Source organism: Volvox carteri (genome assembly GCF_000143455.1).
Source record: "Volvox carteri f. nagariensis unplaced genomic scaffold VOLCAscaffold_3, whole genome shotgun sequence".
Taxonomy (NCBI): domain Eukaryota; kingdom Viridiplantae; phylum Chlorophyta; class Chlorophyceae; order Chlamydomonadales; family Volvocaceae; genus Volvox; species Volvox carteri.
The window spans coordinates 2,064,902-2,077,449 of NW_003307546.1; the positions used below are offsets into that span (position 1 = coordinate 2,064,902).

The 12,548-nt window shown below is 62.0% G+C and overlaps 1 protein-coding gene across 1 annotated transcript in view; it reads left to right on the forward strand.

The window, feature by feature from the left end:
• Positions 1-235: 235 nt before the first annotated feature.
• The window catches only part of VOLCADRAFT_103040 (uncharacterized protein), a gene marked incomplete at its 3' end in the record, with an annotated part of 14,797 nt that continues 2,484 nt past the window's right edge, over positions 236-12,548 (forward strand). Inside the window, exons 1-20 of the mRNA XM_002946408.1 lie at positions 236-412; positions 484-538; positions 627-785; positions 891-946; positions 1,196-1,338; positions 1,666-1,709; positions 2,766-2,918; positions 3,453-3,501; positions 3,848-4,121; positions 5,054-5,165; positions 5,342-5,524; positions 6,220-7,014; positions 7,701-7,739; positions 8,075-8,134; positions 8,242-9,118; positions 9,497-9,506; positions 9,667-9,777; positions 11,043-11,239; positions 11,270-12,155; positions 12,286-12,531. Coding sequence (XP_002946454.1) covers positions 303-412; positions 484-538; positions 627-785; positions 891-946; positions 1,196-1,338; positions 1,666-1,709; positions 2,766-2,918; positions 3,453-3,501; positions 3,848-4,121; positions 5,054-5,165; positions 5,342-5,524; positions 6,220-7,014; positions 7,701-7,739; positions 8,075-8,134; positions 8,242-9,118; positions 9,497-9,506; positions 9,667-9,777; positions 11,043-11,239; positions 11,270-12,155; positions 12,286-12,531 — 4,559 coding nt within the window. The 5' untranslated portion in view covers positions 236-302. The remainder of the gene's footprint in view (positions 413-483; positions 539-626; positions 786-890; positions 947-1,195; positions 1,339-1,665; positions 1,710-2,765; positions 2,919-3,452; positions 3,502-3,847; positions 4,122-5,053; positions 5,166-5,341; positions 5,525-6,219; positions 7,015-7,700; positions 7,740-8,074; positions 8,135-8,241; positions 9,119-9,496; positions 9,507-9,666; positions 9,778-11,042; positions 11,240-11,269; positions 12,156-12,285; positions 12,532-12,548) is intronic.

Consider the following 12,548-nt stretch of genomic DNA (forward strand, 5'->3'; position numbering starts at 1 on the left):
CTTCCATCCGTCTTTTGCGGGGACCTTGATATGATGCGCCGCAGCTCCAAACAGCCCGCCACAACTGGTGATGTATAAACCGGTAGTTTTATTATGCACCCATGTCATGCCTATTAATTAAAAAATAGCGAGCGCGTTACTGGAATAATGCATGGCAACTGGCCTTCCCGAGTGTACGGTTAATGAACCGCGAATGCAAATCTCTATTGCAACTTCATGCATGCAGTTGTTTCATATTTGGCACGAGTCATCATTATTGACTGAGCAATCCCTACCCCTGTCTTCATTTACTTCTAGAAGATATGCGACAGCGAACACCCTGTGTCCTTCTATGCTTGCTGCTAATTGCCAGCGGCTCGCTCCTAGCGTCAGCTGCTAAAAGATCCAAAGGGAAAAAAGGGAACACCGCCGTGTAGGTCGCCTGGAGCAAAGGCGCTGTAGCACTTCCTTAGCAATGATGTATTACAATTCGCTTGGCCGCAGGTCAACATTTGAACAAGATGGCAAGAAATGGACGATCTATAAGAATGAGGAGGGGGTAGGTGTTGGTCAACCTTGAGGCAGCCATCTGGACCCCGATTCCATCTTAAGTGCTGAGCCGCGAGAGTTTCTTTCCGCTACTGCAGAGGGCTTTCTTCTTTGACCATTCGGCTGGAAAGGCCCAGTGGACTGATCCTCGCATCACACCCCTGACGCCAAACCAGCGTACTCTGGCCTTGCTGGTCTTCTGCGTCCCGCTGGTGCTGATGGTGGCAGGCGCTGCAGGTTACCTCTACTGGATCAAGGTGTGACCCAAAATACTTCCCATAAATTAGGGTGCCGCAGCGAAAGCCGCACCCGTGCTTCCCCCAGCTTACACTCTCACGTTACCTTTCCCGTCATCCCTCCAGAAAACGCGCCCCGATCTCTTCAAGGGCCCGAAGAAGGTCAAGGGGCTGAAGAACTGGTAAGCCTGCAGCAAAGGTAGCTGTTAACTAAAGGACGAACCGTCCCCCGCCCGTCAATACGCTGTCGGGAGGTCTGGGCATGCGACACATCGGGCGGGACAACACATTACGTCACATGCTCTGCTCCAGGGTCTCTGGTTGTTACAAAGTGGCCATACTTGATTTCAACACGCAGGGAACGTGCGCTCCTACCGCCAAAGATCGCCAAGCCGAAGGACCGGGCGCGGAGTGCTTCCCCCCCTCCGGAGGACGCCAAGAAGAGCCAGTAACTCCCTGGCACTTGATCAATGGCCATTTCACAAGCTACCTTTGGGATGCGTGACGGGGTGGGTGCTGGCAGTGGACTGTGTATTTCTCGTTTTTGACGGTAACGTTACACGGGGGGCCAGGGGTACGTATTTGGTGCCTCACTTATATTGCGCTTTCATCCTGGAGCTAGGGCTAGACGGCATAGAACCAGGTCTCCTCGCAATCCTCGCAATTTTGGCTAAAGCGTCGGCATTTTCGGAGGGACGAGGGACTTCGGTAGCGTTCTTGAGCCCCGCAGGCGGCGTTGCCAGGGCTGTGCCAACACTGATGTGCGGATCGGATAAGATTTGGCTGAAGGGATGGACCGCTAGACCAGGACCTCAGCTTCTAAGACATGTGTCAGGTCCACTATTTGTTAGCGACCAAGTCAAGCCTTATTTGTTGGGGATTCCCGGCTCATACGAATCAGGCAGCGTCCGAGAGCGTTCGAGACGCACGGGCAGGGTCGGACAGGTGGGCCCGCGGCTCAGCCGCCCGTTCGTAGCTCCCTTCGTCGCCTCCAAGCCAATACTTATCGGTATGCTTTTTCGGACAGCATTTTGGCGCAAGGAGGCTGTTGCACAGATCCACAGACCCTGTAACGCAACAAAGCGCCCGCCGAGGCAGTTGGTTTGGTTTATTGCCCGCACGCAAAATGTTATTGCTCCCTATAAGTCCCGGCTGCCGCCCGCAACATTTCATGAACGAATTGGAATTCCTGGCTTAAGTCCGCTTTCTGTTTTGGGTCACGTGAAAGGTAAAGTTTTTGGATGGGGCACGGCAAAGGTAGTGCATTGAATTTTTGTGGTATGGACGCATTGCATATGCATGCTGAACAGCAGAACTAATTGCCTGCAACATGGCTTCAAAAGACGCTTTGCAGTGCATGGTCTATGGGCGGGTTTCTGCTGAAAAGCCAGACATCATGATAACCTGGAGCAAGAGAGCACTATTCCTTGTGCTGGTGATGAGAGGTTACACCTTCCAAGAGTTTTGACAGCTCCGAAGTACGGAACGCGTCCCGTTGAGCCAACAAAGAAAATCGGGGTGCATGGCGCGGCACTTCTCCGGTTACTATGGCGAGCACGCCGCCAACATAGCGAAGCATCTTACATTTTGAGAACCTAATGAGAATTTCTACAATACTGAAGCAGAGGGAGTACTACAACCCTAGCATCTGAAATTGAGAGCTGTCGGATATAGGTACATAACAGACTCTACTTACCTATTTCAGATTGGGACTGTCCGCATAAGCATTTTCAAACAAAGGGCTTTTTGACAAAGTAGAAGTTGCGCAGCAGCAATGGTCATACGACTTAGCTAGGAAACGGTGGTACTGTCAATGAAGAATGGCACTGACTCTAAGCGGGTGGAGGAGAGCGCGTTCGCAAAGTTGGGGAGGTCCATTGCGAGCGTGTTTAAAAGCGCGAAGGTGATAACGCTTGGCTGGGAAGCGCAACCAGCCAATTGCGTACTCCTATACAGCTATCAGCATCTGGTACTCCTTTTGTCGTGGTTTCCCGTGCGCAGAAAGAGGTTGAGAGGCCCGAGCCGGCGGGCCCCAGCATCAATCCGGAGGCCCTGACAGCTCAAAAGCGCGAATGGATAGACTCGCAGGCGGCACAGGGCCAGCAGACTTTGGCCACATGGCCGGAGCATCTCTTCGAGCACTTCTTCGTAGTGGTGAGTCCCACAGCAGTCCCCACGTCAGGAAGAACGCAGGACCTTTTACAAGCACAGGCCGCCCCCTCTCATACGTTGCACGGCACCTGGATGCACGAGCACACCCTCCTCTCCCTTTTCGTAAGTCATCCGTGTTCTACTGCGGCAGATCATCTACAAACTCAGGGCTCCGAAACGGCTTCCGTGCCACAGCTTAATCCCACCCCACAGCATTGCCCCTGGCCTACATCGCAACCCTTGCTCTCCCGTACTCATGCACTGAGGAAAACCCCCATCCTCTATCCGTACGGGCGCTGGGTACGGAAATGAGGGAAGGGGAGAAGGGGGTTATCGTTCCACGGTTCGCAACCGGACGGGCTCGCAACCTCCTCAACCAGATCACGGCCCGATCAGTGCCCCTCTAAGCGAGACGGCTTTTGGCTGAGACCCTAAGAGCTAACAAGAACAGGAAGGCAACCACGCGGACTCGGGCGCTTGTGCTCCCCTAGTAGCCACCCCCTCCCATCCACACCCACCCACCACCTGACCGCGCAGGGCCTCCCACCGGACATCGAGATCACCCGGATTGCGGAGGACCTTTGGGGTGAGTGCGGGTGGGGGTCGGGGCCTTGCAGCATGCGGGGCAGGGATGGGGGGGAAGGGGGGTTGGGGAGCACCTGCGGTCAATTGTCGGTTGGGCGGGGGAATGAAGCCGTTTACAATTGTACGTCCTTTGTACGGCTGGGGCCTGGGGGCTTGGATCGGCCGTCGTTATTGGATGGCTTGGGGTTTGAAGGCATGTCGGCACGTTTTTGTGGTGTCCGGTCCGATCTGGCGGCATCGTGGGTGTCAATATGAAAATGTCGATAATGATGTACGGGCGATTGCTGTTTTACCCTCTTGGACTGGGCGGCCGGGCGTGGCTCTGGCATTTATCGCGTGTACGATAGCCCAAGAAGTACGGCAACGTCAGGACGGCGGTGAGCAGCATGGCGGCGCGGCAGGGGCGGCGGCAGCAGCAGCAGTAGCTGGCGTGGTTGACGGAGCCGGGGGCGGCGGCAGCAGCGTGGCGGGCGGCAGCGGGCGGGGCGGCTCCAAATCGCAGCAGCAGTACGACAAGGCACCACGGCCGGCGTACGACGCGCAGGTTCTGTTCCGTCACCCCGCTAACAAGATCGCACCTCTGAGCGATCAGGAGCTTGTGGACATGTGCTTCCCACACAAGTATGTTGAGGGGTTTAGGGCCCTGAGTGGAAACGGGGGGGAAGAGGAGGGGGGAGGGGGAAGGAGGGGAGGTTGCGACGGCCAAGCGAATCCAGGTGTAAGGCGCGGTCGCCATCTACCTGCTGATGTCGCTCAGCACCGACGCACGTGCGGGCGGGAGACGAAAAACCGCCAACCGGGTTGGGGGGGGGGAACCGCTGGGGTGGCGTATCCATGTGGTACGGAAGATGACGGGAGGGACGGGAAGGGAAGAAATGGTGGTGAAAGGGTGAAGCTGTGTGGGGGGGGTTGTCAGGGTCGGTCTGCCTGTGTGTGGCGGTACAGATGTGGACATGAGGGGCCTGTTGCCGCGTGCTGCTGCACCTGCGAAACCTGTGGTTGAGAGAGAGAGAGGCTGCTGCTGCACCGCGGTGGGCTGGAAGCACCAGCAGCGGTGAGAGCAGCCGCCACTTGCGAGGTGTCCAGGGGGGGAAGGCAGGCGTGGTTGTTCGCATGTACGGCATGCAATACCCGACACGGCCTGTGGTGGATGATGCGGCTCGGGGCTGTGCGGGCGGGGGTGGGTTGGCCCGTAATGGGCGGTGTGTATGTGCGGACTCACACACATTGTTTTTCGAATGCTGGTAGCGGAAGTTGTTCGCTTGGCTACACCGCAGCTTATGTATCCCGCCCCACTCCCCCCTTCCCTCCCTTGGCGCTGCGGATCTCGTAACCCTCCCGCCCTCCCTTCATACCGCGGACTTCATCTGCGTGTTAACTTTCACCCTCCGTCCCAAACCCCGCTCCCAACCCTTCAAAATTTATAACTTTGGACAACGGCAGGTAATTCCCTTGTTTATTTGTATATGTTTCCCTCACATATGTTTCATTCCCAACCACCCCACCCTCACAACCACCATTCCCAACCACCCCACCCTGCTGCCATCGTGAAGGGTGACCCCGGTGAAGCTGCGCCGCTCGCCCTCTCTCAGCAGCCTGCATGAGGTCGTGTACGGCAGAAACGCAGCCGCGCGAGATGACCAGTGCTTCATCTTCTTGCTCAAGGTGGGATACCGCCTGTGTGTATGTGCCGCAAGGTGTGACATACATACGTGATGCGCCCGTGACGTCGCGTGGCATGACACATAGCATGGCATGACATGACATGACGCGTATTGTTCTCTTTACCGTCGCCAAACCCCCGTTCTTCGCCCGCCTCCCCTCATACTGCGACGGTGCAGGTTGGCACGAACCTTCCGTTGTACGGCATCTGCTGTGCCGTACCGGAGGTACTGCACCGCCCTCCCCATCTGGCCCGCCACATGTTCCCCGCTTGTCGTATGCCGTTTCGGAGCGTCATGATTGCGGCCCCCCGGGTGTATTGCCTCCTGTCACACTACCCCTTCTTCGACCTGCACTTCCAGGTGGGTCAGGTGGGGGGGTTGTGGGGAGGTGGGGGGTAAGACAGGGGGTGGCGGGCGGGGGGTAAGTCTATTGGTTAAAGCACTATGTGTTCTTTTTCCCCAAAGTCATCACTAAAGGCGAATCAAAGTCGTCGCCATCCCCTGAAGGGAAACGTTGGTGACGACGAAGGGGAAGAACTAAAGGGATTCCCCTGGTGTACACCCGATGGGATGGGCCGAGAACCACACATAAAGGCGACAGAGGGGTAGAGGTGTCGCGCTTATCGAAGGGGATGGCAGAATGGAGCGTGCGTGTGGAATGCAGTGAGGGAGAGCACGGAGAGGAACTCGAACGGAATTGCGTAATGGGATGAGGCGCGGATGGTGGGGTTGCAGGGGGATGCGGTACGAGGTGGGAGTTGTGCACAACAACTGGGTTTTGTGGGTCCGTCCTCCTCCGCGCTTGATGGGATATGAGGGGTGGCGCTGGTGCCGTTGGCTGCTGCGAGCTGCCATCAGGCGTAAACTTGTGAAGATGTACCCCGGGGGAGGGGGGTAAGCCCCGGGTATCCGCCCGAGCGCTGCTGGGTCGTGTGATGATCTATGTCGCTCGATCTGCTGTGGCAGGGCAGGTGGATGGATCAACCTGTGTGTCGCCGTGCGATTTCCCGTCTGGGGCACACACACACACACACACACACACGCACACCATGCAGGTCCTCAACGTCATCCTGGGAATGGAACGTCTGCACCGCACCATCGACTTCAACGCGGAGCTGGACGGCAGTGGAGCAGCTGCAGCTGCAGCTGCACAGTCCTCGACCGCGGCCGGCGGCGGTGGCGGCGGTGTGGCTGGAACCCCAGTGGCCGCAGCCGGTGGCGGCGATGCCACCGCCAAGGTCCCGCACCAACCGCCGCCGCAGCAGCCACCTCCACAACAGCACACACAGCAGCCTCCACAGCAGCCACAGACACCACAGCAGCAGCAGCGGCAGCCGCCGCGGGGTGCCGTACGGTTGAGCAGCAGGTGCTACTGCCAGGACTGTGCTAATGCAATTGTGGACATGTATCCGGGGTTGCTACAGCCCTGGGAGCTCGACCCGCTGCGCCCTTCCCGGCCAGGGCGACCGTCTCTCACGGGGCGGTTGCTCTCAGCTGATGACCCGTGGGTCACGCCGGTAGCGGCGGCTGCGGTAGCCGGTCGCGGAGCGCCGCTGGAAGCGGTGCCTGGCGGCGCGGCTTTGGCGGCCATTCGGACCCAAGGGTCGGTGCGGCGCTTGAGCGACCCGGGCTCAGCGGGGTTCTTAAGCCCCAGGTTGGATTCCGGGACCTTGCCGGTGGCGCCGTCAGAGCTGGTGGCGGCGGGGGAGCAGCGCCAGAGTCGCCGGCTCTTGGGGGCCAGCGGCGCCTGCAGCGTATTGGCTGTGCCGTCGCCGGCAGGCCCATGGGTCTCCAATACCGCGTCGGCTTTGGCGTCGATGCATGGCCTTGCGGCGATGGAGTCTTGCCAGGTGCGTTTAGTTGGGTCGTTAGGCGAGAGGACCTGGCGTTGCCATACCGGGGTGGGGGTGAGGTCCCCGCATGTAGAGAGCCCTCTCGACAGAGCCATGACTCAGGGCCCCAGACAGGACATCCGGGGGGGGGCTGTCCCGTCCCTGTGTGGGTTTCCCTCCCAGTGCCGGCAGCCGGCGGTGGCTTCCCTGGAGTCTGTGGGGGCCTGTGCCCTCTGTATGTGTGTGTGTGCGTGTGTGTGTGTGTGTGTGCGTGTTTAAGTGGTGAGGGGCCTCGGGGAGGAAGCCTTTTCCCTCAGCCCGCTCGCCGCAGTGGTGCAGCAGTAGGGCCTTCTCAAGGAGGGGGCAGTTGCTTTTAGACCCGCACCGTCCATGGCCGCCGACCTGCAGCCCAGGAGGGGGGCCGGCGGCCTCCGTGATGCTTGATGCATCAATTGATTGCGTGATGTTGGAGCTGTCCGATACGTGTAGCTGGGGCGCATGTCGGAGTTCGCACCTCAGCCCTCTCCCTTGACCTCCACCACCAGCACCACCGCCACCGCTGCCCACAGTCTCTCTTGACATGCAAACCCACGCAATGCAACGCAACACAATGAAATGCAACGCAGGCTTGTGGTCGCATGCTGGGCTGCACCGCCCCCGCATCAGCCCCCCCGCCCCCGCCCCCGCCCCCGCCCCCGCCCAAGGAGGAGGAGGGCAATGCACCGGAGCAGGGCCTCCTGGAGGTGCGTGTGCTCCACCCCCGAGGTGGCCCCCCGCGCAGGTGAAAACACACTGCTTCAGCCGGCACGGGGGGCCAGCTTGTCGGGCCATGAGTGTGAATGTGAATGTGAATGTGTGTGGGCCGTATGTATGTGCATGTGCGCGAACCTGACAGCATGCCCATGGTTGATCCGGGCCGCACTTCCTCCCCACGTGGCGCCTGGTGGCCGCTCCTCCTCCGCCGCCGCCGCCGGCCCATGTCCTGTACCCCACCACCATCTCGCTTTCTCCCGTACGTTGCGTACCTCCTCTTCCTCCTCCTCTCCCTCCTGGTATTGCCGTGTGTCCTGTTGTGGAGCACTCCTTGCCGATCTACTTCCTCTTATACAGCCTGCTTCCTTCAGAGCACAGTGACGTCGTAAGTATCCGTTGGAGATGTCACTGTTGTCGCGCCAGTGGTGGTTCGTGAGGTGGGGTGAGGTGAGGTGAGGTGAGGTGATGTTCGTGACTCCTTCCGCACCCCAGGAAGCAGCGGGGGCGCTGGAAAGCGCTCTGGACAAACTGGCAGGCCTGCCTCGCGCCGTCGCCACCAGCATGAACGAGGCGGCAGCGGCCGCTGCTGTCGTACTGCGGCGCGTAAGCCCTGGGCCCGGTACTGCTGCTGCTGCTGCCGCCGCCTCGGGCGGCGGCACGAGACCCAAAGCGGGGACGCCAAGCGGCGGTGCAGCCGGTCGGGGAGGCGGTGGCGGCAGTGGTGACGGCAGCGGTGACGGCGCTGGCCAGCTGCCGTGCCTGGACTCGGATTCGTACCTCAGCTCCGACATGGGAACGCCGCATGCGGCGGCGAACAGCTCCGCCATGGCGGCGCGTGCGTTGGTGGCGACGCCAGCCGAGGCGGTGTCGGCGTTTGCAACGATTGTACGGGACTCCCTAAAAGCAATCGGCAGCAGCGCCATCAGCACTGGTCGACGGCGGCGCAGCGTCGGGGACGGCGTCTGCGGCGCATCCGACGGCGGCGCCAGCGCTGCCGCTGCGGCGGCGGAGCAGCCCGACGGCCTCCATATTCGTCGGGTAGGACCTGACCAGTCCGCCGCCGCCTTCATTAACGTACACTTGTCGTCACCGCTGAAGTCGTCGCGCAAGCTCATACAACACCTTGCCGCCGCCGTCAGCGGTGGCGGCACCGCCGCCCCTGCTGCCGCGGCGCCGCCACAATTGCCGCCGCCGTTGGCGACTAAGCCCACTGCTCTGCTGGCGTGGAACAGCAGCGCCGTCACGGTGGCGGGGGGCCCCGTGGATGGCACCGCTGCCGCCGGCGCTGGGGGCCTGGCCAGCGACGCTAGCGTGAGCTTGGTACAGCAGCTCATGCGCAGTGTCATGGTGCCTGTCTCCCCAGTGCAAGGTGCGTTGACGTCGGCGTCATGGCGGCGGTGGTTGTGGTGGTTATGGATGTCCAATGGGGGTAATCGGAGGGATGGAGACAGGATAGGGAGCCCGCACATATACACACGCACATGTACACACGCACATGTGCCGTACTCGTGTTGGCCGCCGCTGATCCCCATCGAACCTGCGACTCCGGGAGCCGTCTCACCACACGGTAGACGCGACGTGACGCGACTGACTGTACGACTGTTAACCCCTTCCGTACACCATCCTTTTCTGATGTACAACCCTCTTGTATATGAATCATGCTCAACCTCTCCGCGGTGACGTCAGACACCTGCATGTCGTACGCACGGTACCCCCTCTCACATACACTCTCCCTTTTTTTATACAGCCCTCCCCAAGTAAAACATATTGCACGGCACAAGTCGTTATTCCCCCGCCCCCAATGTGTCGTCATAAAAGGAATCTCCCTGAGATATCTCCGATGTCGCAGGAGCCCTAGCCGGGTCCGAGGCGTGCAGTCCCACGGGTCGCGCCCCGGGTCTGTTCTCCGGCGTGCAGTCCTGCATACAGAGCCCCGAAAAACCTGGCAGTCCGCAGCAAGAGCCCGCGGTACCTCATCAACATCATCATCAACATCAACATCAGCAGCAGCAGCATCAACAGTTGGTGGTAAGCTGTGGGGCAGCAGGCCCCCTGACCCTTGGGGGCGGGGCGGGGGGGAAGAGGGTGCTGAGGGGGCCCACCCACAGAACCACAACAGCAACACGAACCCCCCCACCGGAGCGGCCTTCCGCTTTAACTTGGGAGGCCTGCTGCTGGTGGTGGTGGTGGTGGTGTTGCTGGTGATAGCGGGGGCGGCTAAGGAGCCCTTGTGCTGGAAGCTGGGGCTCCGGAGATGCGGCCTCCGGGGCCGCTTCTTGGGTGCTCCCTTAGGCGTATTCCCTTAGGCGTTGTGGAGGGTAGGGTGGTGGTGGAGGTGGTGGAGCGGGCTGGTGTGCGAGGTTGTGCGGCCGCCCGGAGGGGGGCTCCCTCCGTGTTGGGTGTGGCGCAATTGCTCGTGGAGTGGAGTGGAGTGGAGTGGGAAGTCCTCTGCTCGAGGGCTATAGCTCCTGGTGGCGGCGTAAACCCCCTAAAACCTAACGCGCTCTCTTCCTTTCTCTTTCGCTAAATCACTCGTCCGGTATTCCGCGCTTGCCTGCTTCGCTTTGTGCGGATTGATTCGCTCCGCCTCTCCCTCCCACCACACACCCCCGGGATGGGGACCTCCCGCCGCCGAACTGATAACGGCCGGCGGGCCCCCCTGTGCGCTCCCAAACGGCGCAGTTGGGCAGTAGGAACAGCTCAGACGTCGCCGCCGCAGCGGCCGCCGCCACAGCCGCCGGCTACAACTACAGCTGGTCTTTGCTACAGCGCCTGAGTCGCCGGTCTCAGTCAAGATCCGCCGCCGGGGAGGTGCCGCCGGGGGGGTTAAAGGAGGACCCACGCGGCGGCGGCGGCGGCGGAGGGGAGCTACAGGATTTGGGAGCAGGCGGCGGAAGTACAGTTGCGCGGCCCCTCGACAGAAGCAGCAGTTACAGCAGCAAGGGTGACAGACATTACGACGGGTTGCCATCCGCGTTCGTGACGGCGGTGGATCTGGCGGCGGCGGCGGCGGCGGTAGAGCAGCAGCAGCAGCAGCAGCGGCTGGCGTCGCCACGGACACCGCTGGGGCACGACGCAACAGCGGAGGCGAACGCCACTGCAGCGGTGGCGGCGGCGGCGGCGGCGGCGGCGATGCTATCAGCAGCGCGGGCATCTGACGACTGTCATTTGGTGGCGGCTCCGCCACTTCCGCCAACGGCAATGCTGCAGGTGGCATTATCGCCAGATGGCCACACAATCGATGCTGGATCGCAATACGCGTCCCTGCCACACTCGGGCCCTGCATCGCGGAGTACGACGGAGCAAGGGCCGGGGGTTTGGAGCTGTGTCGGCGCCAGCGAGGGTGATGGCGCGCCGTCCCCGGCAGCGGCCGCGGTGCTGGCGGCGGCCCCGCACTTGTTGCTTGCAGAGCATTCAGGCTTCAGCGTCAACCCCTCGGACGCTAGCTTCTACTCGGCGGACGGAGTGGAGGAGGAATGTACGCCGCGTGGTGAGCACGGCGCCGCCGCCACCGCTGCAGCCGCGGGGCCAGCGGAGCGCCAAGCCTTGCAACCTAGCTTCACCACATACACACCGTCGGTGCTACAGCCGCCCGGCGGTCTTGCCAGCGGCAGCTCTCCACCCGTCGGGGGTTGGCGCTTCTCCGTTGACCTGCCGCCGATGTCGTACAGCGGAGGTGGAGCTGTTGTAACTAGGCCGCGCAGCGCGGCGTTCGTGCCGCTGCTGCCCGGGAGTCGGTCGTCGCCGGCTGGGGCGGCCAGCGGCGGTGGCGGCGGCAGCGGCGGCGGAGCCGCTTATGGGGGTTCCGTGCTGCCTCTTCCCTCGGGGCTTGCGACGGCGGCGGCGGCGGCGTTGCCGGGACCCAGCCGCTTGGCCCGTACGAGCGCCCCGCTGACACAGGAGGGCGCAGGGCCACGCAGCAATGCTGCTGCCGCCGCCTCCGCCGCCGCTCCCGTTACTGGTACCGCTACTGCCGCCATCTCCCCGCAGCTGTCGGCGTCGACGTCAGCAATGGCGCTTCTACCGCGCGCCAGAAGCGGCGGCGGTGCCGCTGCCGCCGGATGCTGCCAGCCAGGGGGCACTCCGGCCCCAGGCCAATCATCCCACGGCACCAGCAGTGGCGGCGGCGTGGTGTCTCCCCCTCCCGCCGGCGTGTCTGTCACGAGCAGCGACATGTCGCACCACTTTTCCCCCCGCCACGCCCTGGACCAGCTGTACGGCTATCCCCCGGTGCACCCCGGCGAGCAGATGACGCTGCGATTTGGCGGTGTTGCCACCCTGCAGTACACGCGGCCGGTGCTGGGGCGGCGTTTCACGGTGCTGGGGCCGCCGAGGTCTATCCAGTCGTACGCGGAGGCGGAGCTGGCGGAGGGACTGCAGCACTGGACCTCATCCATGCTGTGCAGGTGGGGGCTGTTAGATTGGGGGGGGCCGCGTCCGGGCGGCTGGGCGGGGGTGTGGCTGGGTGGTTTGCGGTGTGTATTGCAGGCGGGCGCTCCACCACCTCCACCTCCACCTCCACCTCCCCTCCCGCAGGTCTCTCTCCCTGGACAAGCTGCTGCTGGTGCTGACCGCGGTGCTCCTGGAGCGGCAGGTGGTGGTGTTCTGTCCGCACATCTCGGTGCTGACCGGCTGCGTGCTGGGGCTGCTGCCGCTGCTGCGGCCCTTCTGCTGGCAGTCGCTGATGCTGCCCGTCACCCCCGCCTCCATGATGGGCTTCCTGGAGGCCCCCGTGCCGTTCGTACTGGGGGTGCAGTACAAGACAAGTGACGTCATGGCCAGGTAGCTCCCCGCCCTGG